General features: G+C 46.7%; 1 protein-coding gene across 24 annotated transcripts in view; it reads left to right on the plus strand.

The window, feature by feature from the left end:
* Positions 1-3,044: 3,044 nt before the first annotated feature.
* Positions 3,045-25,720, plus strand: part of L(1)g0196 (inositol hexakisphosphate and diphosphoinositol-pentakisphosphate kinase) — a 49,117-nt gene continuing 26,441 nt past the window's right edge. For 20 of the 24 annotated variants that reach the window (XR_013323970.1, XR_013323969.1, XR_013323971.1 and 17 more), the window contains exons 1-8: positions 3,045-3,524; positions 3,642-3,762; positions 10,808-10,984; positions 12,971-13,116; positions 13,529-13,614; positions 17,753-17,907; positions 24,477-24,578; positions 24,698-24,859. Coding sequence is in view for 21 of the 24 variants with exons in the window: in XM_077705866.1 (XP_077561992.1) it covers positions 3,655-3,762; positions 10,808-10,984; positions 12,971-13,116; positions 13,529-13,614; positions 17,753-17,907; positions 24,477-24,578; positions 24,698-24,859 (936 nt within the window). In the remaining 3 variants the exon portion in view is untranslated. Of the gene's footprint in view, positions 3,525-3,639; positions 3,763-4,200; positions 4,498-6,801; positions 6,825-10,807; positions 10,985-12,970; positions 13,117-13,528; positions 13,615-17,752; positions 17,908-24,476; positions 24,579-24,697; positions 24,860-25,720 lie in introns of those variants that run through there. The other 4 variants (XM_077705867.1, XM_077705873.1, XM_077705868.1 and 1 more) reach the window with 3 other exon arrangements.

The raw sequence follows: 25,720 nt of genomic DNA on the forward strand, positions 1-25,720 counted from the left end.
GGAGTTGCTGTGCATCCAAGCCGGCGCTGGTCGTCAGGCTCTCCCACAGCTCAGGGAAAGGAAGGGAAGTGGGTAAAGGTGGGAGAGCTTGTGAGGAGAATGGTGATTTAGAAGCAAAAGGACATGACAAACTGCAAGCGAATTGCTTTCTGGCACAAAATTTCCTCAAATTTTATGGTATCCGTTCAGGAGTTCAGGGAGTTTATATTTACGTTACTAGAATAGAATAGCTATTCAAGTAATGTTGGTTGATACTTCAGTTGATACCACAGTCACGACCGCTGGATGAGAGCGCACGCAAGGTGCGCCTTTCATCCAGCGGCCGTGCCACAGTCCCAGTAGTTTAGGTTCCAGTTTCGAAAGCTGTGCTGCTACCGCCATAGAGAAATTTCTTTCTCTATGCTACCGCTTAGTGGCGTTGGCATCCGCCTCTGGCTAGGGTGCCTGGATGTTCCTCCTCGCCCGCCGAGGAGGAACATCCAGGCACCCTACCTCTGGCATCCGCCTTTGAGGCGCGGGCTGGCTGCTTGAGAACTCGAACCTACATGAGCAAATATTCGTTCCAGGATGAGACATGTGTTGTATGTGGCAGGGATAAAGAAACAATCGACCACATAGTAATAGGATGCCAAAAGATTCAGCCGGATAGAATTGGGGGGGAAAGTCCTACTTCCTGAGGCACTGGGCTTCGCAATTGATGGAAGCATTAACTGGTCAGCAGTAGGTATTACCAGAGTCCTTCAATGCAGCGGCTAGAGTATCGGTGGGAAAAAAGCAGGGAAGTCGATAAAATAACATCCCAGCCAACGTTATCCCAGCCAGGGGTAGCGGCAGGGCAGAATTAAAAAGAAATCCGAGAGAGAGAGAGAGAGAGAGAGAGAGAGAGAGAGAGAGAGAGAGAGAGAGAGAGAAAACTTTATTTGCTCAGAGCCATGGTCGGGCCCGCTAATCCGGGGCTGCCAATGGTCGACGAGTAGCTCTCTCAGCCCGGTCCGCAAGCCATTTCTGGCAAGCTGGATGCGGGTTGAGCAGGGTGGCCTCCCATTGTGTTGTGGATCTGTTGTTCGGTGTGATGTTCTTCATGTTGGGGTTTTGTGTGCAGTGCCACATCGTGTGGAGTAAATCTCCCGTCTGGTCGCAGTGCGGGCACTGTGGTGTTGGGTAGATGTCCAGATAGTATTTGTGTAGGGTTGCGGGAATTGGAAGTGTGTTTGTGTGAAGTTGTCGGAGTAACACCTCCTCCATTCTTGTGAGCGAGGGATGAGGGGCTGGAAATCTCCTCCTGCCGAGCCTCTGTTCAAGCAGTATCTCCCTGTAGGCGGTACGCAGTGAAGGGGATGAAGGTGATCGGCTGGCTCCCTTGCCTGGGGGGCAACCAGCGGGGGTGAACGCCCGGAATAAGGAATCGCGGGCTAACGCGTGCGCGGCGACATTCCCCCCGGTCTGTCCCTGATGACCCGGGAACCATATGATCTGTGCCCCTTCAGGCGGCTGATTCGTAATTATGCGAAGGGCCTGGCGACATATCCTGCCTCTGAGGAAATTTCGGCAAGCCTCTTGGGAATCGGTTAGTATAATGGCGCGAGGATGGGCAGAGATGGCCAGGGCGATGGCGACCTCTTCCGCGCGGGTCGGATCCGTCGTCTTGATGGATGCCATTGCAATGGGGTTACCACTGGACGAGCAGGCTGCTGCTGTGGTCACCCCATTGGTGGGGCCGGCACCGTCCACGTAGATTGTAGCAGGGTGGGAGTCCCACGTTTTGGAGAGGTATTGGGCCCGGAGTGTTCTGCGGACTTGATCGTGTTCCGGGTGCATGTGTCTGGGGAGGGGATGGATGTGAATGCGTTCTCTTATTTCTTGAGGGATGTCGAATCGATCCTGCACCGTGGTCGGAGGGGTTATGTCCAGTCTATTTAGGATGGCTCTGCCTGTTTTTGTCCTCGTGAGGCGCACCTGTTGCGCTATTCTCTGAGCATCTATGAGCTCTTTTGTGGTGTTATGGACCCCCAGAGCCATTAGGCGCTCATTGGACGTAGATACTGGGAGGCCCAAAGATAGTTTGACGCACTTACGAAGAGCCCGGTCTAGTCTGTCCTCCTCTCTGGGTTTGAGGTTCAGAAAAGGAGCGACGTATGTGTATCTAGAGACCACAAAGGCCTGTACCAGCTTAGTGGTTTCAGTCTCCTTCATTCCGTGGTTTTTGGAGGTCACTCGCTTGATCATTCTGGCTACCTGGTTGGCCGCCGCTATCAGGCGACTCACCGCTGTGGTATTGTGTGCCATGTTGGAAAAGTGCACGCCGAGGACACGGATCTCCTGCCTAGCGGGGATAGGCATGAAGTCCACGTGCAGCTTGATGGGGTCTTGTTTCGGGTATTTGGGCTTCTTGGGCTGGACCACCAGTAGTTCCGACTTATCCGGTGCACACTCCAGGCCACGGGACCGGGCGAAGGTCTGCACGATTTCTATCGCTCGTTGGAAGCTGTCCTCTATGTCGGCCCTAGTTCCTTGATTTGACCATATGGTGACGTCGTCCGCGTACAGTGCGTGACAAATGTCTGGCACCCGGTTCAGTCTGGGCGGCAGATCCTTCATCGCCAAGTTGAAGAGCAAAGGGGAGAGAACTGCACCCTGGGGTGTACCCCGCGATCCCAGCTCAATTAGATCTGACTCGAGTCCCCCTATAGAGAGCTTGGCCTTCCGATCTTGTAAGAACGCCTTGATGTAGTTGTAGGTTCTGGAGCCGCAATTAGTCTCCGCTAAGGTGCGTAGTATGGCCGAGTGCAGGACGTTATCGAAAGCCCCTTTTAAATCAAGGGCTAGCACCGCGCACGGTTGCATGCGGTCTGGGTGAAGGTATACGTCCCTGTAGACCTGCAAAAGCACATCGGCAGTGCCTAGGTGTGGTCTGAAGCCAAACTGTGTCCGAGTTGAGGGACTAAATTTAAATTCAAACTACTAAGATAGGCTAGATGGCGCACGCCGTCACCCCGATTCAAAGGGGAGGCCTTTAATCATCATCATGATCATTATCACGGCTATGGCTATGGCGGCAGCTGGTCACGGTTGCGCGATGTGAGCGAGGAAGAGCGCTTAGAGGGCATTTTTTTTCTCCCTTTCCTGTGCATGAGAATGTGTGGTGCAGTGTGCTAACAGATCGTCTTTTGTAACCTTTTGAAAATACGTACTCACCCCCTGTGATTGCTCCATCTCCATTACTTCACACGTACTACGTAGTGGTCCCAGTCGTTATTTGTAAAGCCTCAATGAACCGCGACGTCTGCGAACGACTCGAATAGCGATCGATCATTTTACCGGAACAACCAGTTAGTTCGCTCCCGTACTTACCTTCACGCTACAAGCTGTCGGCACTGGCTGCTCTAAGAGTTGTTCGCTGTCGTTAAATCGCAAAAAGCCACGTCGTTTGCCCCACCTCGGTTTCCTATTATGCTAAGCTGACACCATGCAATATGACCTGAGCTCTCCTGCGCGGACACATCGCGTTGCAAGAATTCAGCAAGGTACGCCTTATTGTACTACATTTTCGGCAAAAACAAAACGAAAAACGTAGGCCATGTCTGATAACTACACTTGTTCGCGGTTTTTTCGTCGTTTACACTTGCCGGATATTTCTCCAGGCGGTGACCGATAATGTCTTACAATGAATTGGAGCAAGGCTACCTGGGCTTGACAAGCCAACCATTGTTCTACATTGGGGATGACTGCAGTGGCTATATCAACTGGAACAAGATTGAAAAGGTACTTATAAAGGTACTTTGGTTTGCATGTACGTGTGTATATAGTGCCTAGTACTGTGCGCTGTTACGCATTGTAGCTGCTCTCACGGATCGCATGTGCATTAGTAAACGCTTGTAGTAAGCCCCCAGTATTGTAAGTAGTAGAAGTATTCCTCTCCCTCTCTTTCCCGCTTTCTTTTAAAAGCAACCTGGAGGAGGTGAGATCAGCTAGTGTAAAGCGCCCAAATTTACCTTCTCTTTTATTTGCATCCACTGTTCCCGTAAGACTACAGTGCATGGGCCTTCAAACTGCCGTGTGGAAACCCTTCTACCGTGCAGATAGCGGGAGTGCGAAACTTTGTGAACGCTTGAGGGGGACCCCCGTGCGGTATCTCTGCTTATCGTTGCACAGCTGCCAGGAAGCTGCACAACAATGCGTAAAGCCCGATCCCTGTTTCAGCCGGGAACACAGACCGGATGATACACACGTGTACCGCGCAGGCCCGTTGGTGTTATGTGAAACCCAAGATTGCAGCGCAGCCACGAGCCACCTGATTGCATTGAGGGGACGGGACACAGTACTTGCGCCACCTTTGTCAAGCGCCCGGCACCAGCGGCAGCAGGCACCTGGCTGTCCTCCAGCCCTTCCATGTCTTACTATGGCTTTCCCTTGAACCTTTCAACCAATGTGTCCATTTTCCACCCATGGAACAGACCGGCAGTGGATATTGCCGCATATTGGAGGGCATTGCGATGTGTATGTATGCTTTTTCGCCTTTGTTTCTCCCCCCGTTTTCTTTTCGCATTTCTGTCTCTCGTTGTTTGCACTTGGTTTTGCTCTTGGCTTTGCATTTACTAGCTCGCAATGTTGCCAGCAGGGCTTAGTGGTGCGTAGTTTAATTTTTATGCCGGTCAGGTTACGTTTATTTGTTTCTATACCCGAACAACGCATGTCCTATTTTGGTTGGGCTATTGCTGCGTTTGTGCCATGCACGGCTTGCAAAGAACAAGACAATTTGTTTGTCTTTGGTAAAGTTTTGGTTAACCTGGTGATTCATTTCCTTGCGTTACTGTAGCTTGATTTCATATGTGCATGATATGAAGTACATATAATATTGCTGCAGGTATGCAATCAAAATTTTTTTGTATGTTAGTTTCGAAATTGCTGCAGTGGCTCAGAATTCCATGTGTAAACACGAAGTTGGAGGTTTAACATCCCAGCAGTTGTTTTCCTGTTCTCTATACAAAAGTTCAGGGCATGTTAAAAAAAACCCCTTGGAGGGGATAAAGTAATCAGTAGTCGTCTAATGCAGCATGCTTCATAGCGCAGGCATAGCTTCAGCACCGAAAGTCCTAGTTTCAATTTGTATTTCCAAGTCTGTTTGCTTCCACGTATGCCTTTTATTTTTAGGCTCAATGCATTGGTAAACACAATATCAATAAACATGCAAGAACTGTGCAGAATACTGAGTGCTATTTCTGTAAGTTGGCAACAGGGATTAGAGAACGGACTTAAGGGGAGAACACCCTGGCCCAAATCAAAGGAAGGGAGTGGACTTCGACTATGGAATGGGAATGCAAAACCGCTGCACTATGCCGTGACAGAGTAGATGCTGAGAGATGGGAAGTGGGGCAAGGAGTGCAGTGCATGGCGTGGGCAAAGGCGGTGGGATGGAATCCTTCCTTGGTGTGCACCTCTGGAGGGACAAGGCAGAAGCAGTCACCACATGGATTAGGTTTTCGTGAATGGGGGAGCGGCTGGGAATTGTTGAGGGATTGCCTTCTCATTTGTAGTGGACAAATAACAGCTGACGGCGGTTGACCAGAAAAAGAACCAATATGAGGCACTGCCCGTCTCGCCTTTTCTCTTGTGTGTTTTTTTTTTTTTAAGACAAATCGTGTGCCCATGGCTAGATGACAAGAAGCCAGACCTCACAGGTCAGCGTCACAAATGATTGTTACTGTTTTTTATTCTTTGCCTGTTTTGTACATTTTATTCCGAGTTGAATACACGTAAGAGAGTTAGACGTACTTTTTTTTTCTTTTTTACGAGAAATAATTTTTTTTGTAGTAGCAAAAGCAACTTGATTCACCTCACAAAATGCAGGAATTGTTAATTTGACGAAGACCCGTAAAAAATTCTTTCATTGGAGTTAATGTGCAAGTCCTTTCTTTGGTGACAATAGTTGTGGGGTAGTCTAATTCTTCTTGTGTCCTACCAAGTGCAGTCTTGACTGGTTCACCCCCTATGGCTCCAACAGCCTGCTTCGAGGTCAAAGATTTGGCTCCATTTGTCTGATTTAAATGCAGGCGAGCGAGCATATAATAAGAATGTATGCAAATAAAAAGCTTAAAGTTCAGCCGAAAGCCATAGTTCAGCCTTTATGACATTTGCAAATTCCATTGAAAATCAGGGGTTCCTGAGGAGTGCATTAGTTATCTCGAGTTTGTAGTAATTTATGTACAGTTAGCAGTGCTATACTGTACTATATCAAGCAGACTGGCAGCTTGTAAATTTGAGCTTACAACACATAAAATGTAGTGTCAGGTTTACACTTTGCATACATTTAGTTGCTAAAAAAAATAAATGGACCTAGTTTTATGTCCTGCCTAACCCAGCCATAGCCCTATTGTTCTTCTTTGTTTTTATTTTCTTGAAAACAGTAATCGTTTGCATACTTACTGTGGCGGTAGTGTCTGTAGGCATTTAATACATTTTGCTTATTTGTACTGTGCTTTTGTAACCAGATGTGATGCTTCTTATTGCTTTTTTTTTCCTTCTGTATGTTAATCTGTAGCCTTGTAATCTAAAACGTGAGGCTCAGTTCATAATATCTTGTCTTGTTAATTTGTACACAACTAACGCTTGCTTCTGGTTTTTTTCTTGCACAGTGCTCTGAGACTGCTTTAAGTATTCACCGTGCTTTCTTCAAGTGTGGTTCTGTCAAGAGTAACCGCTGGTGCGGCACTGTGCTGTCAAAAACACTAAAGCGTTGTTTTCTTTCAGATCCTTTACGAATCTCTGTATTACATGTCTACTTGATGATCAGGCAGTGAATGCTGCTTGCCCACTGAGCTGATATGGTATACAGACTGCTTTAAGACTATGCACCTTCAAATTAACAGTGTTCACATCATTGCTCACCAGAATTCTAGAATAGTGTTGCAGTCTTAACACGTAGTGTGCCCTGTCCTCAGAATCAGAGCCCTAGTTCATAGCCTCATGCACTGGTCTAGGGATTGCGGTACTGTGTCAAGCCAAGCTGCTACAGATGCATTAGCCTAGGCAAGTGGTAAAGTGCCCAGAGGTTGGCTGCGTACGCTGTGATGTCTTTCCTCTGTGTCACGGCAGTCATTCAAGGCATCTTGCTCGGGTTACCAGCGTGAGAGAAGTGCTTAAACTGCAACGTCTGCTCTCTCCAAAGTGAGGGTATTGTCATGCATGATGTGTAGTTATTCGGTATGCCTCAAGCCTGAGCAGTCAAACTGGCCTCTGTATGCAGTTGTTCCCTTCTGTAAGAGCATGGGTCCTCTGTGAGAGTGTATCACTCGTGCAGCTTCCAGACACTTGTGGAACGAGGTTGCCACTGTAGACGTTTTCATTTCAACGCCGCAAATTCCCTTTTGCTTCGGGCCACTTGTGTGTCACCTTGCCTGTTTGAGTGCTTGCAGCAGTAGCACATTAGGCTCCTGTCGTTGGTTGGGCTTGTTGTGGCGGGTAAAAGTCAATTGTAAACAAAGAGTGATGGGCTGTGCCAGGAGTGCGTGTTGTGCATGCCAGGAGTGCCGTGACATATCAAATTCCAAACATATTGAAAAATAGTTAAGTGTGTTGATATGTGTATTGATAGCTGGATGCAAAAAATTTAGCTCAAGTAATGTTGTTTAATAGACACACCCACGTGCTACCGGTGTTTTTCGGTGTCATGGCAAAATTCAATGAGCCGCAAAACAGAAACCAAGGGGGTAGGAAAAAAAAGTACAGTGGAACCCCGATAATACGACTTTCAAGGGACCTCGCAAAATTGTCGTATGACCGGGGGGTCGTGTGACCGGGGTGCAGGTAAGTGCTGGCCTAGTAGATGGTCTTACACGACAGGTGGGCTAAGAACTTATTTAAACTACTATATTTAGCTCATTCTCGCGTGGTTTGCGAACCTTTAGCTAAAATCCCGTTAAAAAAAAAAAAGAAACGCCTATTTTGTGCCACCCTCCCCTCCACGGCGTCCAAGCTAGCCCGCCAGCCAAGCACTGCGCGCAACGCGACCCCCCGTGCTGCGCGGCGCTATTTTAAGCCCGCCAGCCCCGCGCCTCGTGTGCGCGAGGTAAGGCCGATGTGCAAATCGAGCAAACTGAGAAGGGAAAAGGCGAGTGTGAAACTGCTGAGGCCAAGCGAAACGAACGATGTATGAGACGGCGATGGAAAAAAAGCGGCAAAGAAAGGAGTGGAGTGGCAACGTCGCTTTGAAAGACGCTGATAAGAAGAGAGCAGGGAGAGGGGGAGAGAGAGCCTCATGAAGGAAGAAACTTGGATCAAGAATGTGAGGAAAGCGGGTCTTCCGTCATCGCTGTGGGGTTGCGTCGTATGTGTTTTCGCGTTCGTCGGCGGCCCCATAGGAGGTTAAAATTCACAGTCCCCGAGCCACCTGAACTTTGACATCATGGGTTGGCACGTTGGTGTGCTGCTGCCGCGTGAGGCCGTCGAAGGTTAACTCCTGCTCGCGACTACTCGTCTGCTTGCTTGGGTCTGTTCCTCAAGTTGTCTGGCCCGCCTGCTGACCTTTGAACATTAAGCAGCGTCAAATGGGGATTAAGAACCAAGAACGGTTGAGATGAGGCGGCGGAGTGGTGTAAAAGATAGGGAAAACGCCGGTTTAACCCCGTAAGAGTCCATCGTATGAAGCGGACCGCGTGCTCACGAGCGTCATATCATCGAGGTTTTTATGCATTGTCTTTATGGGGAGTTTGCCGGGACCGCGGTGATCTGCCGTAAGAAGTGGGTTGTCGTAAGTCCTGGGGACGCGTCAGCAGGGTTCCACTGTACTAACATAAAATTATAATCCATGCTGGGCTGCAGATGCACGCTGCATTGGAGTAGCCATTACCACTTGGTAAGGGGATTGAGTGAGTTTAGCCTTGTTGAAAAACGGCAGCTGTCTGCAGCCACAGCGGTGACGGGTTAGGGTGGTCAGACTCATGATGTTGCCTGCCAAGGCCATTGTGGACAAAGGCAAGAAATAACAAAATCTTTCAGCAAGTGTGTTGGGGGGGATTCTGGGGGTCCTGGAGCAGCCTTGTCGAAGATTGCAGTCTGGCGTTAGGGGAGACACTTAGAGCAAAGCTGCCAAGCGATCGAAGCCACTATTGATAACGAGCAACCACTCGCAGAAAGAACTCGCGAAATTGAGCGTTGTTGTCTCAGTGGACTGTTGGTACGCTCACTTCCCCATTACCACTAAATTCAGTTTCACCATGGTGGTTGTAGTTGGAATGGCCCCAACTGCCACAATTGCTGACAGCAGCCAAGGTTGTGTAGCCATGTAGGTTTGCTGGTGTGAGTTTATCTCCAATGCAGTGACACTTGTGTTCCAGGAGAGTGCCCTTCAAAGAGTGTTCAGAGCATCAAATGTGCACAGGAAACAGGGTTCCATGTACAGTCTCTTACTTTTTTACATGAATTTTCAAAGTAATTTTCAGAGCTTGCAATAAGCAATAATTTTAAATATCCTTTTTTTATTTAAGTGGATTGAAATGTAGGGAGAACATATTTCACAGGGATTTGCCATAATGTCAGCATAAAAAAGAACCCTCTTTCTAAACCATGCTTCACCTCTAATTTTACCCCCTGCAACCGAATAAATAACATAACAAAGGTTTTTACAAAACAGGGCAGGGCATCAGAAGGAACAAAAAATTGCCCTGCTAACATTTGATTTTCTCACTAATGTGTAAGGAATTTTCTCCGCCATGCCTGCTGGACATGGTTAGTTACGTGTGTCTGCTGGTAAGGAATTCTTTTGTGGAAATGCCACACAGCTATTTTATTTCATGGCACCAAAATTTTTTTACACAAGAATAACTGCTTATTTAAAGGTGCCAGCTTTGTGCTGTAGATCTCTGTGAGTGTAAATTGCTGCCCAGTCGACCAATATGCTTGTCTCAACAGGTGCTGAAAGCTCCTTTTACCATTTTATGTACAGTTAAGTTGTATGTCTTCAGGCTCATTGTTGATATTAACAAAGTTTCATTTTTTTTTTTTTAATTGAAATGTACTCGGTGCCAGTGTCATTGCTTAGTTCTTTTGGAGAGGTTTTGGGGCATCTTTACACTTTTCTCTAGCAACATTAAGTCATGTGGGGCATGTGGCCCTTTATTATTACTACAATAACTTGCCTTAGTTATCTATGTGGAGGTTTTTGTGTCATAGGGCATGGTTTCTCAAAGTGGGTTCTGCGGAACCTAGGGGTTCCGCAGGCCCCTCCACAGGGTTCCGCGAGCCACTGTTAAATTTTCCCTGGTTCCGCAGTCGCCAAGTCTTATATGGTAAACTTGAGGTGTGATCGATCTAAGGAACCTCCATTACTCACGCCCGAGTGTCAGTAAGCACATCTCAGCGCATAACAGAAACGCGCAAGCTGCGCAATAAATCTCGCCAGCAGCTTGTAGCCAGCCAGACTCCGAAAACGGGCCACGTGGTTAAACTATTGCACTTGAATCTCGGCCTTATATTACCCCCCTGCGCATTTCTCCTGTTTGGAGATAGGTGCCGCTAGCGTACGCATTTGCGTAAAGTTGACGGGAAAAAAAAACGATACCCTTGCTTGCTTTTGAATTTATTGCACGTTAATGTAGCATGAACGGAATGAAAACGGTCGGGAGTGGGGGGGGGTTCCTTGGCACTTTATGGAACTTAGCAGGGTTCCCCGGGACCAACATGCTTGAGAACCCCTGCCATAGGGAATAGACACGATACCTTGAAGCAGTTTGTCCAACACTTGCAGCATATTGGGCTGTTAGGGCTTTGCTTATGGTTTGTTCTTGCTGTTGTTTTTCTGCAACTCTTCCAGGACACTGAACATGTTGACTCTGAAGATGAAAGTCTTGGTGAAGGGAAGCAAGTGCTGGTTGGCATTTGTGCCATGTCCAAAAAGTCTCAGTCCAAACCAATGAAAGAGATCCTCACGAGGCTAGAAGAGTTTGAATACATTAGAACTGTTGTGTTTCCCGAGGAAGTCATCCTGAATGTGAGTCTTCGTGGCAAAGGGCATCTAGTATCCGTCTAACATTTCTGATTATTGATTTTTGCAATTTGATTAGAAGTATTGGGATTGATGTTGCCCCAGACATAGTTTCTGATTTTTGCTTAAACTTGCAGTTCATTTTTCTAAGTACCGTTTTTAATATTACTGGTCTGTACAGTGGGCTCTTTGAAGCTTTGTGAACAGAGGGCTCTGAAAAGGCCACGCTTCTGCAGCAAGAGCAGTGTGATAGGCGCTGTGCACTTACCGAGATGCGAGACCGCCCCTGCAGCACTGCAGGGATCACGGTGCCATTGCATTGGCTTGTATGGTTGTTACAGTAAAAATAAAAGACTGCAACCTACAATTGGATGCATGCTTCTTAGAAAAATTATACCAGTCTTGTTTACCAGGGCATTCTGTAAGTGTGCCAAGTTCCATGTGTAAGTGGTTTGTTTGTCCACTGTGTAGCTGTAAAATTGCTTGGAAATTCTTGTTGCCCCAACACATAGCTTTACAAGCTTCTGTAGGAGGAGCCTAGAAGAATAGCTCAACCCGTGCTTTAAGGCATGTATTTTACATCGAGTCAAATAATGTGCAGCCTACGGGAGCAGGCTTAGGCCCCCTGTTTTTGTACATGGTTGTAAATTAGGAAAAAAAATTTAGCCATGAAAGTTGACACCCTTATGCCAAAACTGGGTTTTATTGGATCCCAGAATAACGAGATTTTTTAAGTGCCATATTTATGGTTGAAACACCTCATCAGCGCAGAGGCTTTTTTTAATTAAGGCAAATGCAAGTTTAGTTCATTTGAACTAGTGCCATGTCAGAACAACAATTGCGCCTTTTTTAACGCAAACTTCAGAGAATTAAGCTAGGCAGTAAATGAGCAGTTGAAGGAGTGGCAGCCAGTTTCTCACACTGCCACCTGGGACGTCACGGGAACTAGCTTGTGCGAATGGTGGCGGCCAACAAACCTTGCCACCCATAAACATGATTGGGAAGTGTTGTGGTGTCTGGTTTCATTTGAGTGCACTGCCTGCATGGTGGTGGGGCATTAAAGCACTGATAACCCAGACTTTGGTACGCGCCTGTGGCATCACTCCTGAAGTTATTAGCCAGAGCCACCTATGTCTACATTGCGTAACCTTCTGGATGCAGGCGTCATTCAGAGGATAAAAGTTGATTTGACTTTGAATTTCACGCTTTGCGCCAAATTGCATGCTTACTTTGCATGCTAAAGCTCTAAGTTAAATCTGCCCGTTTAAAAAAGAACAAGGCATTGTTGGGTAATTCAGATAACTTTAGCTCAGCGCTGGGACTGCTAACGCCATCTCTTGTCGACAGCATGTGGACTAAGGTACACCCGAAATACCTTTTTTAGTTCTTTTGTATATGGTGCATGCAGAAATTCATGCGAACAGGCTTGAGCCCTTCAGCCGCCACCGCTTCACGCACTGCTAGCTCTTTCTCATGGAGTTTCTTCCCTCTATGCTCCCCCATGCTTTAAGAACTGGATTGGAAACGGTCTTGGATGCTTGCGGCTTGCGTGAGCATGTTTTCGGATATTTGAGCATAAATCCGACAAAGTGTTAAGGGAACTTCTTAAAAGTAAACAAATTAATAAATGATGCGAGGTCATGTTTACTGACATTATTTTTGCTTTTTACTCCATGACTTCTAAAATTCCCTTCATCTGTTGAAGATTCCCTTTTCCCCTTTCGGACAAAATCAAAGTGAAAAATTCCCCCAAAAGGGAAAATTCTCCGCATGGAACCTCACTCTTGATGTAGTGGGAGATTTAAAATGTCAGTATTTCTGATGTTCTTGGTGAAAACAAGGTCCTTAGTGGCTGGAGCAGAGTTTAGCGTTACCAACGGCTGGTTCTCTCAGATGAGACGAGGGTGTATGTTGTCTTTGTGGTCCCGTTGGGTGTTTCAATCGTGATGCATTACTCCTGCTCTCGTTTTCTTTTCTTCTCCTCTCTGCTAGCAACCGGTGGAAGAGTGGCCGCTGTGCGACTGCCTGGTGTCCTTCCATTCGAAAGGGTTTCCCCTCAACAAGGCCATTGAATATGCAGAGCTCAGAAACCCGTTCACCGTCAATGATCTCTTCATGCAGTATGACATCCAGGACAGGTACTGCTAATTTCACTTGATTGATTTACAGCCCTGGTGGATTTAGTGCACAGAGGAAAATAAGCAGAGTGTGTGTTTTGATGTTGGACCTGAAGTTGTTAACCTTAATTTGGGTCTGCAACAGTTGCGATATGCGAGGTTAGAACACATGGAGCAGAATGTTCATGTGTGCCTCCTTGCTGCAGAAAAGGCTTTTCATTATTTTTGCCACACCCGCTTTCTCTATAGAAGGGCCGTGCAGGAATTTTTTTATATGAGGGTCGTTACAGGCTTGTAATTAACAGGTCACTTGCTTTAAATGGTAGTTGTTGTATTTCTAGCTTACCATATTCCCGCTGCCACTGAAAATTAATCGTGTGTTGTCATGAAAGCGTGCATTAAAGCTGCCAGCATTTTGTCATCATCTGCGCAGGAGGAAAGTGTACAGCATGCTGGAAGATGCAGGCATCGAGTTGCCGAGGTACGCTGTCCTGGACAGAGAGTCTACGGATGAGAAACGTATGTAGTATTTCGGGCTCTCCTCCCCTTACCTTGCGCCTTTCAAGCTTGCAGTGAAAGCTGTTTGACTTGATTTGTGCGAATAAAATGAAAGAAGCTTAAATTTTCATACATATTTGTTGCTTTTCTTTCTCTTCTATTGCCTGCTGTTCTGCCCACAATGATTAAAGGGACCCTGCAGCACTTACCACCGACTATGCGGAATGCATTTTGGAGTAAAGGCTACTGTCCCAGCAATCTCCTCCCACAAGAATTATGAAAATTTGTTAAGTATTGCTGGAGCTGTGCGAGATATAAAGTTGCACATAATCATTCCCCCTCAACTCGCCCCTGGAGAGGGTAGCAGCTTGTGATGTTCTGTTTGGGGCCTTCGTTATATCACAGGTCGGGGAGGTTTCTCTTTTTCTCTGCCGTGTGGAGTAGTCTATTTCCGGTTTGATGCGGGACAGGGCAGGCATTGGTGCCTTCTTGCGTGCATGTGCTCTGGCTGGTGGGGCGTTTTTGAAGCAATAAAACCTTGTTGTCGAGTGGCCTGGTTGAAGGCGAACTATTGGGTTCGTCACTCCAACTCTGCTCACTTGAAACCCACAAAAAAACGCCGAAACTGTACATACAGGTTCAGGCATAAAGTAGGTTGGTGCACAGCACCGAAGATGGTGTTTCATCACCGGAAATACAAGAAATAAACTGTGACATTATCCAGCAATGGCTAATAGGACCGCCACTGGTGTAATGATGTAATTAACATGGTGTAACATTGAGGAAAATTGAAGTGAGCGCAGTTGGCTTCCCCACATTGTTCACAGATAAATGCGAGCTTACCACTTCACATGCACTTGTAATATTTGCCTCGGGTATTCCTGGCAGTGTAATCTAAACATCATGCACATTTATTTGCGCCACCCCATTAGTGCTGCAGGGTCCCTTTATTAATAGGTGGAGTAGCTACCATCTCGCCTTGTTCTCGAACATTTCTTCGTAGCACAAAATCTCCTCTAAACTTTCAAGGTTAATAATTGGGTTCATAAAAAGGTGCACTAGTGTCAGCACTATACCAGAGTTGTTTGTTTGGCCTTCTGTCAATTTCTTTTAACAGAAGGCATGTAAAAAACAGGTAACCAAGAAAAAATTATTCTTGAAATAAAGAGGTTGTTGATGTTAAAACAAAACTAACTGAAGAATAAAAAGGTTGCAGTTCTCTCTTTTTTTTTTTTTTTTTGCATGCAAGTATACGGATAGCGATTTTCTTGGCATGTCACTAGACATTCTTCTACAGTTCTTGCATGTTGCAGCAGGAAGTCACATGTGTAAGGGCTTCCTCTGAACAAGACCATAAGTAGGCGTTTTTATTTGCGTTGTAGTAGTGCGTTCATGTTCCCAAAGTTACGCATCCAATTCCTTGCTGTGGATGTCATGTTCTTCCTGGGGGGCACAACACAAAACAGTTTGTTTATTTGGATTTCAGCGCACTGCTCTAGGTCATCTAAAGCAAGCTGTTGCAGTACGTATCATAGTATAAACACTGTTTCATCCTGTTAGTTTAAGTCTAATACTTTTTCTTTTGCAACTACCTTAGCATTAGACATATTAAATTGTATATTTTGACAGATAAGATTGATAGAAAACTTAATTTCTGATGATAAAATGCGATAGTATTTATAAACGGATGGCTTGCCTGTTACAATCGGGAGTGGAAGCGTGCACTGTCCTGCGCCTCGTCAGGCTGCTAAGGGGCATCGGGACTGTGTTAAGGGGGGACGTGGCTTTCAAAATCAACTTTTTTATTTCTTTGTGGATTTTGATGAAAATTGGCACAGCAACTGGAAATGCTTCTGTGATAACACCATAAAAATTTGAAGTTAATATTTTGATAACTTTTTAATGTATGAAATTTTCTTTCTGTTCCGCTTGTACCGAGCTTGAGCGGCTTATAAAACACGATAGAAAACTTGTTCGAAGTGCTTTGCATTCCCAAATGAATGGACGAGGTCGTGACAGTTTTAGAATTTTTTTTTTACAACACAATGTTTTTTAGTTTTCATTTTTCTAGAGGTTACTCTGCAACAGACATGTCAACTGTGAACGATTATTTGAATAAAAAAATCACAAAAAATAAATCTGGAAAACCAAAAGTGTCACGACCTGAACAGTTCATCGAGGAATGTAATGCAAGAAACGGAATCAAAATAGCCCCAGCGGTCACAAAAAAATCCCTGGTACAAGCGTCACAGGTGGCAAAAAAAACTGTTTTGAGAAAACGGCTTCCGAAGTTGCAACATAGGTTTCACTTATCAAAAGTTGTCACGGTTGTAGCCTTTCATGTCCTTTTGAACATGGGGCTTCTGGAAGGCCTTGCCTTGAAATTGGAGTGCCTTTTACAGCCTTTCTCTTTCCACAAAACATCATTTTCAGCTCCTCTGTGAACAGTACATAGCCCAGTTAGCAGACAAAACGGAGGGGAGATAGCTTTCAATGGGCTTTCGATGCAAAGTAGGTTAGCTGGTTGGCAGTATCGCACTGGACAACTTCCCTTTGCAGTGTTGTCCCCATGGCAACAAGTGAAGCGTTTTTTTTACTTAAATTTGAAAATTTCTGGCTTCTTTTATGTTTTATTACTTTGCCTGGCGCAGCAATTCAGTACTCATAGGTGTTCATTGCCAAAAGTTTGCATACCATAAGGGTGCAAACGAACTACTTTGAAGCTTGGTATAATACTGTGCATAACTCTAACTTTGATGGAAGGGGTTTTTTTTCACTACTTTTGACAGCATCCAACATTTCTCGCAGCACAGTCAGTATGCCCTAAGCCATGATTATATGCATTGGTGCCAATCATTTCCCTACAAAAATCACTATTAAATACTGCGACAGTAAGGTAAATTTTTAACGCAGAGAACATATTTTTATTCCTATATTCCTAAATCAAACCTGTTTGTATGATTATTAGAAGCGCACGGGAAACGTTGCGCAAGAAAGGCGATATGGCTCGCGCGCATCGCAGCGCACGCTTACCGCGACATATCGTACTTTGATTATCCCTGATATGGCTTGTCAGGTCGCTTTTAAGATTAAATCTAACGTCGCAGGCATTAATTACAACTACTGGCGTTCAATTGTAACCGGTTGCGCAGACATGTGATGCTGCAATGCGCGTCGGCTATGCCGTGCGCGCCGCAGCGTTTGACGCGTCGACTGTTTCTTTCCCAAGGCTAGCGAGCCCACAATCAAATCACAGCAATAACTAAGCGTGTAAACATCGCAAATTCGACTAAAAGTTCACTTCACGAACCGCTATCGCAAGCGCGCACACCGCGTCACCCTCCGGGGTCTGGCGACGGCAGAGTCACGCGCCCCACGAAGCGTTCGATGACCTCCGCCTTTTGAGCCACACAACTTCCCCTAATCTGGCTCGTGATCTCAGGCATTCCTATCGCGATAACGTCCGTGCTGAATACCACCGATTGAATAGAAACTTGGCCGAGCGAAGCACCGAAAATGAACTCAAACCGCACGCTACGCAGTTCTGGCGGCCGCCATCTTGCATTGCGCCGCGACACCCAATCAGGAGGGCCCTCTTGCCGCGGCCCGACCGGAGGACGAATAGCGCTTCAGCATCTATTTCTAGTTTCGTTTGTGCGTCATTTCTTTTCTGCTGTTCATGCGTTTGTGAATGAACGAAGATAAAAGAGACGCGGGGAACCGGAAAGATGAACGCTCGGCCGATCTAACCATATCAAAATGGCCGCGCCCGATGGCACCGTTGCGGAGATACAGCGCTCCGAAAATCGCCGTTTTTTCGCCCTTTTGCGCTGATAGTTTGTCACCGCGCCTGGCAAAACTATTTTTTTATGCCACTTTGCGACGCTTTTCAGCGGAAAAACTTCGCAGACATACAGATTAGGAAACATAGAAGCCGAATATGTGGATTTCAAAAAAACGATGTTTTGGTCATTTTTCTGAAGTTGAAAGCCGCGTCCCCCCTTAAGCTTGCATCCGATTAATTTGGAGCAGGGTTATGCCTGGTTGTGAATGTGTACCAAGTGGACCCTCCTCCAACCACTGCACTTTCCTCCGTATCCATGGGCTCTCCCGCATTTATAATGTACGTGCAATCAATTTCTGTTGTTGTCTGATTCAGAGCGGGAGCTTGTGGAAGGCGAAGACCATGTTGAGGTCAATGGCGTGACCTTCAACAAACCCTTTGTCGAGAAGCCAATCTCAGCCGAGGATCACAACATCTACATCTATTACCCAACAAGCGCGGGCGGGGGCAGCCAGCGTCTATTTCGCAAGGTACGTCTATGCGCGGCGCCAATGAGTGCGTGGTTCTACGATTACTAGGGCTCTCCATTCAGTCTTGGACTCACCGCGGGCAGTGTGCGGGTAGTCGGAGGATTCCCCATGCCACAGAAATATATGTGGAAAACGAAAGCCGGACGGCTTATTAGGGAGTCCGCAGTGAACCAGAGAATGGTGGTCGGAAGTGCCTCACTGTTGCCATTAACAGGGGTGAGATACTGTGCAGTTTCTATAAAATTCCATTTCACTGCGCCAAGCTGCTTTAGAAGCAGGAAAATTGCAAACATCGCACCAAACTGCTCCAAAGCAGCCTGAAAAGCAGGAATTTTGGCATTCGTGCCAGTTCACCAGGGATTTACCTTTGCTCACTTGCGAATGCACAAATGGCAGAAAAGAAAAAACCAGTGTTAATCGACCAGATTTAGGGGAAATTCTCAAAGTAAAGTAAGTTTCTGTGAAGGAAAGTTTGACATTCACCTCAATGCAGCCATACGGCTGCATTTCGCATTGAAGGAGAGACTGTGAAACAAAGCAAACAATAGCTTTTAAAGTGCAGTTGGCTCTCCAGATGTTTTCACTGAAACGGCCTTCCTGATTGTTCGTCGTATGGCAACAGAAAACATGGCCGCTGGGCGAAGCAGGTGTTACATTGTTCAGGCGCCCTCAGTGCGCTTCGCTGATCTTTTCTTTGGTTTAGGTTTTGCGGTCGGCTGCGTGTTGTTTGTTTTGGTACTGAAGAGTGATGTTATTACAGGAATAATGCTTGGGAACGGGACCGAATTCATCGAAAACAGCGTGTAGTCCGCGGAGTCTTCACCATGGTTCGTCCTTATTAAAGGGGTACTGACACAAAATTTTGAAGGTGAGATAACTTCGGAAATAGATTGGTGTGGACACATATGCATCATCTGCAAAAAATCAGCGGCGAATGCAGCCTAGAACATATTTAACATCAATTTTAAAGTGTGAGAAATGCAACCGAGCAGCCAGCAGAGGACCACGCGCAATCGACATCTCATGGATATTTTGTAAATAAACAACATCCACACACGTCACGAGTTTGTGTTTGCCGCTTCCGCACTGCCGGCGCTTTTCGCCGGCTCGCCCGGCTCGCCACTCCAATCGGAGGGCGGAGCTTCTGCTCTCAAGAACGAACGACGCGATCATTGGCGGCGGAGGCGCCGTGGATTCGTCAGCTCATCGGGCAGCTTGCCGCGACCAAAGTTCTACAGCGATCCTTGGCACGCTGTTTCTATTATTTTGGATTTACATTGGATGCGAAAACGCGCTGGAGACACGAAAAGCCCACTGAGCGAGCCGCACGGTCGCTGTGCAGGCGGCGGCCACGGCCGCGAAGTGGCCCAGGCCAGCGGCGGTAGCTCGAGTGATAGCTTGTTACAGCTGCACGAAATCGCACCCAAGTCCCAACCACGGCAGTTTATATGAGAAAGGAGTTAATGATGCGATGGCGGGTTGCATTAAAAATTGTCATCTGCACCGCTTACGAGAGCGGCAATCGAATATCTGCCGCAGTGCTAAGCCGAACGCATCTGTAGGCGGACCTGTAGGCAGACCGCCCGGCTGCTCCCAGCGCACGTCGTTCTCTAGCCGCGGCAGCATTTGCACTCGCAGCGCCTGCGTCACGTCCACGGTCGCTTGTTAATTAAGCAGCTCACGAGATCAGTACGTGGGGGCATTGACAGAAACTGCCGGCGACACGGATTCGACAGGGCTACGGCAGCTTTGCTCTGTGATATCCCTCCGATGGTCACGTGGTCAGCTTTGTTCACACAAAATGCATCGGTTCGCGGCACCCGCTGAAACCGAAACTGCGACTGGCCGCATTGAAAATGCCTCTAATTAAACAACGGTTGCACGCTGAAGCAAATGAGGTTTCTACAGGTGATAAGTAGGTCACTAGCTACTTATCGCAACAAAAAAAAAAACAAGATGCAAAATTTTTGTGTCAGTGCCCCTTTAAGTGTGAAACACGGTGTATGCGTCTGTAATTGAAGCTCGTGAAGTGTATTTTTGGACTTATTGTGATGTTATAAAACACTGAGTTGTTGCAGTGACAGGGGGACTGTAAGCCTCGGGAATGAAATGATTGACATGCCAAAAGTTTCGGCACGCGCTGTGTCACTGCAACAAGTTTGGGCAGTGCCCTGTTATAGTGGGACTGGTTAATTTGGCATGTGAGCCATAATTATTAGCGCATGCGAAGTGAAATATAATGCCAAGGTCAAGGTGGCTAAATGTGGCAACGTTAGTCAAATTTCTATCGTGGTGAACCTGCCCCTCGGGTATTGAGAGGCGATGGCTGGCGGGGTGACTCTAGCCGTCGCCTTGCTTTGCACGACTACTGCCATTGCTTACTCGTTTGTACAGCGCAGTCTTGGGTTACAAAAATATTATTTGTAATAATAATGACACCTTTAATAATTACAAACACCTTATGATTGCAGCATTCTTTAATTTTATGTTTTTAACTGCATACAGCCTCGATACAGTAAACCGTTTGCAAGAGGGTAGTGCAGTGCATACCTTGTGGTATTCTGTTAAAAAAAACTTTCTGCGGAGGCTCTTTCAGCTTTGTGTGTATTCCAAGCCGATTAAAAAGTGTACATGACCCCAGAGTAAGGCGACATATTAAATGTCGTAAGGCGACACATTAAATGTCGTTAACTGCTCCAAATCAAGCTGCTTGTGTTCCAAAATCAAGATTTTGCTGCTCCGAAAACTGCTCCCGTTTCTCTTGCAGCTGTCTCACTCCTGCATTGGAAGGGATCAGTTGTACTTGTTCACGTTTCATTGTATGTAAGGTCACTCCCGAAGTGTCCACCAACTGGGGAAACCGGGAATTCTCAGGGGATTGAGCGTGTCTAGAAAAAGCAGAGATGCAGGGATATCTCGGGGATATCTCAGGGAATCAATTCTTGCTTTTTCTTGCCTTAGTCAGCGAAAGCAAACATTTTGACTGGTGCAGGTGAAGGACACAGGCTTAGGTGGCTATGCTTTCTATTCCGACTCGTGTTTTGCAGCTGGGGGCGATGAAGTGACTGGGAGGTATAGGTGGTACCTAGGTTAATCATTGTTAGGTGATTTGAGGTGTCGCACACTCCTTACTGTGCATTTTTCCAGTTTATGACTGCAGATGACGAGACTAGTTTTAATCAAATCTCTGTAAAAGTGTGAATCCTGGGGTGGTATTCTGAAGTTTTGTTTGCTTGATAACATCCGTTTCGCATCCGTTTTATTGTGATGTGCATACCGTTGTAGGCTGGCTGTGGGGTGGTGCGTGGCAAACTGCTTTTGCAAACACACTTTAACTACGCCTATTTTAAGCTATCTTTTATGTGTTTATTTGAACGTATTTTGACAATCTAAACAGGATAAGGTTTTTATGTGACGAAGTTGAGATTTTTCACCACAAGGGGACAAATGTTGAAAGATGGTAGATGCAGCCAGCTGTTTCCTGTGGCAGTAAAGCGTAAACAATGCTACAACTGCCCAGTTTTTTGGTTTCGTTCATGATTTTTATGCCCATGACAGTGACTGTGTGTCAAAAGCAATAACCCTCTGTTACGTATTTTAGCATCAAAACACTTGCAGTGCAAGCTGATGCAAACTTTTTTTTGGCATTTGTGTGGTCCTTTTTGAGTGAGAACCTGTATGAGTGGTGGGGATTTTCGTTTAACTTCGTGTCTTTTTCACATCAAGTCTACAAACATTAAGCTGGTATGTGCATTCATCAAGTACCAACAAAAGATTACAAATTCCATGCCGAGTGCTTGCGAAATTTCGGTAGTCTGTTCGGCAGCTATCAAGCTCGCAGACTATCACAGTGCTGCCACTCCTGCGCCAAATGCGCCAATTTGCGCCAAATGAGGTATCCTGCGCCATCCTGATAAAAAAACCACGATTTTGCAAGCAATTGCGCCAAAAGTGCGCCAAAATTTGCGTCGCGCCAATCGCGGGCAGCCTGTTACAAGCACTACTTCGCAGTGGTCTCTAGACATGTATAACTAACTCGGGTTGATAACTTGAACTCCCTAGCACGCGTCATCGTGTTTCCCGCGGTGAGTTTGGTTGGCGCCGTCACTGTACCGCCGATACAGTGTTTTCGTCTAGCAAGTCATTGCAGCGCAGGCGTACCACGGTTAAAAACTTTCCTTCTAGCTGTAGTTTCCAATAATTCCTACTATAAACAATAGGTAGTTTTAGGTCGCGTTTATTGCCGGCCCTCTCCGCTCCGAGAGCCAGCGGGAGCGCCGTTTCGCGGCATGCGTGACGCGCTCGGCTGCAAGCTCTCGCTTCGTTTGTTGGGCTCGCGGAGGGGACCGCCGCAAGTGAAGCCGGCCGTGAAAAAACAGCCAGTCTTTCTAAAGCATGAACCTCATGGAGCGTTTTCTGCTTGCGAAAACGCGCCGCGTAAGCACCCGCACGCTGCGCGCGGCGCGGCAACATGGCGGCGGCTTCGGACGCGAAGTGGTGTGGGGAGCTCGAGCGACCACTTTTAAGCGCTCTCTAAAACACCGCTCAAGGCGCGCACGAAGTTTCTTGTGTGGTAAAGGAGCTTATAACGTGGGCGAAAACGTCCATGCAATGCCTGCCGGGGTGGTAAGCCTAAAAACCGCCGACGGAGCCAGCCGGCCGTGACCGGGCTGTCTCGAGCGCTTCAAAACCGCCACCATGAGGCACGCGCCTCCCCATTGGCGCAAGTAGCCAGGCTCCTTCCACTGCCGCGCGCGACGCGCGTCATTTTCTGAGCGTGGCAGAAACTGCCGCGTGCGGGCGTGAAAAAATCGCACGCGCAACGCCGACGCGCACGAATCACATGCAAAAGTGCACCATGCGCATTTCTCGTGCACATTTCCAGCTAGCTTGGAAATGCGCACGAGGACAGATAGCAAGCGCCTGCATCTAATAAAATGAAAAAGTAAAACACGAGGGCTTGCCTCAACAATTAATAAACTAGAAAAGAGGCTCGTTGTTTTCTTGCTAGGCAGGTTTGTCGAAGCCTTTCAATATTCATTATCGTGTTGCATGTTGTCTTTTATCTACACCAGAAAGGAACTAATTACCTTGCAAATTATGTTTTGTTGCATTTTTGCTATTGGGGGATTTAGGGGATTTAATTGCATCAAACTTCTGGTGACTTCTAACGACTGTTTCAAAATAAGTGGAAAAAAAATCCCATTGCCCCAGGAATGCCACGTTGGGTTATAAAGAACCAAATATGGCTACTTTTTCTTGTGGTTGTAGAACTTTTCTTTATTGGCTATTTCGCTATTCTTGGGCTATTGGGAGAGCTGACTGTGAAAGCTATTTTTAATGCATGTTCGAGCCTGCCAACTATGAAGCATTTTCAGTGACTCCTTGAAAAAGTCTTCCCCTAGTAGGGACAAGAAGACCATTATTCTTGAGCTGTGCCGTCCATTTGTGATCGCATGTGGGAAAAGCACCTTGAAGCCCATTCCATGATGACCTCCACATCAATTACTGGATGATACTGGTCAATTTTTAGTGTTGAGAGATGCTTTGGACAAATCTAGCAGTTGATGTTTAGCTGCTCCAAGGTGCTCCAAAACTGGCATTTAGGTGCTCCAAATTGCTCCAAAATGAATAATTTGCTGATACAAAAATTGCTCCAAATCACCGTTCATCAGTGGCACCACTGCTATCATTTATATCACTATGTGATGAAGACGGTGTAGATTCACTGGCTCACAGAGGGCTGTGACAGCGACATCATTTCTTCATTACTGACCGCTGACTGAAAGTCACCAGTTGTGAGTAGACGAAGGGCGCATATCGCTTGGTCCTCGAGACTGAGCCCACGGTGCCAGTGGCCAAGTTCGTCTTGCAGCTCGTTGCACAGCCCCCGTACAGTCCTCTTGGACAGGTGGAATGCTTCTTCAGGCGTTTCGAACGGTTCAACATTACTTCTCATCCTCCCGTTCTGCCGGTGAGCCAACAAGGAGGCGAAGACTGGTACATTCATATTAGAACTGCCGAAATCATCTGCTCCGTATTGTCTGCTACGAGAAGTTGCGGCTCAACGCAGTAGCCCTGGCTTGCTTGCGTAGTCACATCCAGGTGTTCGCTTTTAGTCAATCAGGGCTCACTCAAAACAGACAAAACAGACAAAACTTCAGAATACTGCCCCTGGTTTGAAAATCTCCCTGGTTCAAAGAGTTTCATTTCAATGGGTTCAATCGGTTCTCCCATTTTCCATTGCTCAAACAGACAAGTGTGGGGCTCTCATTTCAATTAAGTGGCAGTTCTACCTGAAATACCTTAATGTGGCAATTTGTTTTACTGTTCTTATGCAACCTAACACCTTTGAAAGTAATATAGACAACTGAAACGGAAAGTGAAACCTGACTATGTATATCGGCAGTGCAACCTTTGCGGACTCCTTCCAACTGCAGTCTGTGCTGCTGAGATGTGCTTGGGGATCTCTTGAAGTGGAGGTTGAACTTGCGTGACCAGGTTTCTTGAAGACGTCTTGTCAGGGAAGGCCACATGTGGACTTTGTCTTCTCATTTCCTTCCTTCCAGATTGGCAGTCGGAGCAGTGTGTACTCACCAGAAAGCCGAGTGAGGAAGACAGGATCATTTATTTACGAGGAGTTCATGCCAACTGATGGCACTGACGTCAAGGTGAATAAACTGCACGTTCCGATCGACACTGTGTGTGCTGTAGCCCATTTCAGATGGGAGCCCAGCAGAAGCGAGTGGGCCTGACGCGCTCTCCTCCTGGGTGGGTGGGTGCTATGCAGGTTTACACGGTGGGCCCGGACTATGCGCATGCAGAGGCGCGCAAGTCTCCGGCGCTGGACGGGAAAGTGGAGCGTGACAAGGAGGGCAAAGAAGTGCGCTACCCTGTCATCCTGACCAACACGGAGAAGATGATTGCTCGCAAGGTCTGCCTGGCCTTCAAGGTGAGCCCGTACTCCGCTCCTCGCTGGCCTGCCCGTGCACTGTCTTTTTCGGGCCCAGATATTTTGGCCGGTCTGTTGGTCGTTCCCTCAGTTCAGCCTGCCTACCGGCCAGAAGTTAAAAGAACAAGAGGTTTATATAGACAAAACTTTTCCAAACCACTACATCTAGAAAAAAGCTTCCTGCTTGTCAACATTGTTCAGCAAAAAGGAAACATTTGGCATATTTGAGGGAAAGCATTAATGCACAACTGGTACTCACAATGTTGTTCTAATTGAAAATGAATGTGGGCTTGATATTTCAGGTAGCAAATAAAAAATACGCCTAAGATATTGTCACGTACACAAAGATGATGCAGCTGTCTTAAAGGAAAAACAAGTTTATTGGAGTGAACTTGTGCTCCCCTAACAACTCAAAGAATACACGGGCGGCGAAGCAGCAGTCAATAAAGTGACGTACGGAGGCAAGTGTGGACGAATCGAATGCCACGGTGTCTGCGCTGCGGGAATTAATCTTTCAGCGCGGGTGTTTATCGAACCGTCGAATTACATCGAAAACACTGTAAGTAAAAGAATACTATTCTAGGCTAGTGGCGTTAGGGCGAAACATTCTCCCTATCACATGAGATAATCCGTGCGGTATAAGAAAGAAAGAATAGAACATGCGCTTCACTCGGCACAGATGCCGGGTGGTAAAAGCAAAAACATAAACAAACAAAGCCAGTGCATGGTTCGCGGCAATATTTTGACCAAAAATACAAAAACGGGCTCGCACGAGCCTGAACCACGTGGCAGTGTTCCAAGTATAAGAGTAACAAAAGGTTCCACCAGATGGGGCGAGCAGTGGAATGTGGGAAAAATGAA

Source organism: Haemaphysalis longicornis, unplaced genomic scaffold (genome assembly GCF_048455015.1).
Source record: "Haemaphysalis longicornis isolate Haplotype H1 unplaced genomic scaffold, Haemaphysalis longicornis Haplotype H1 scaffold_4, whole genome shotgun sequence".
NCBI classification, from domain to species: Eukaryota; Metazoa; Arthropoda; class Arachnida; order Ixodida; family Ixodidae; genus Haemaphysalis; species Haemaphysalis longicornis.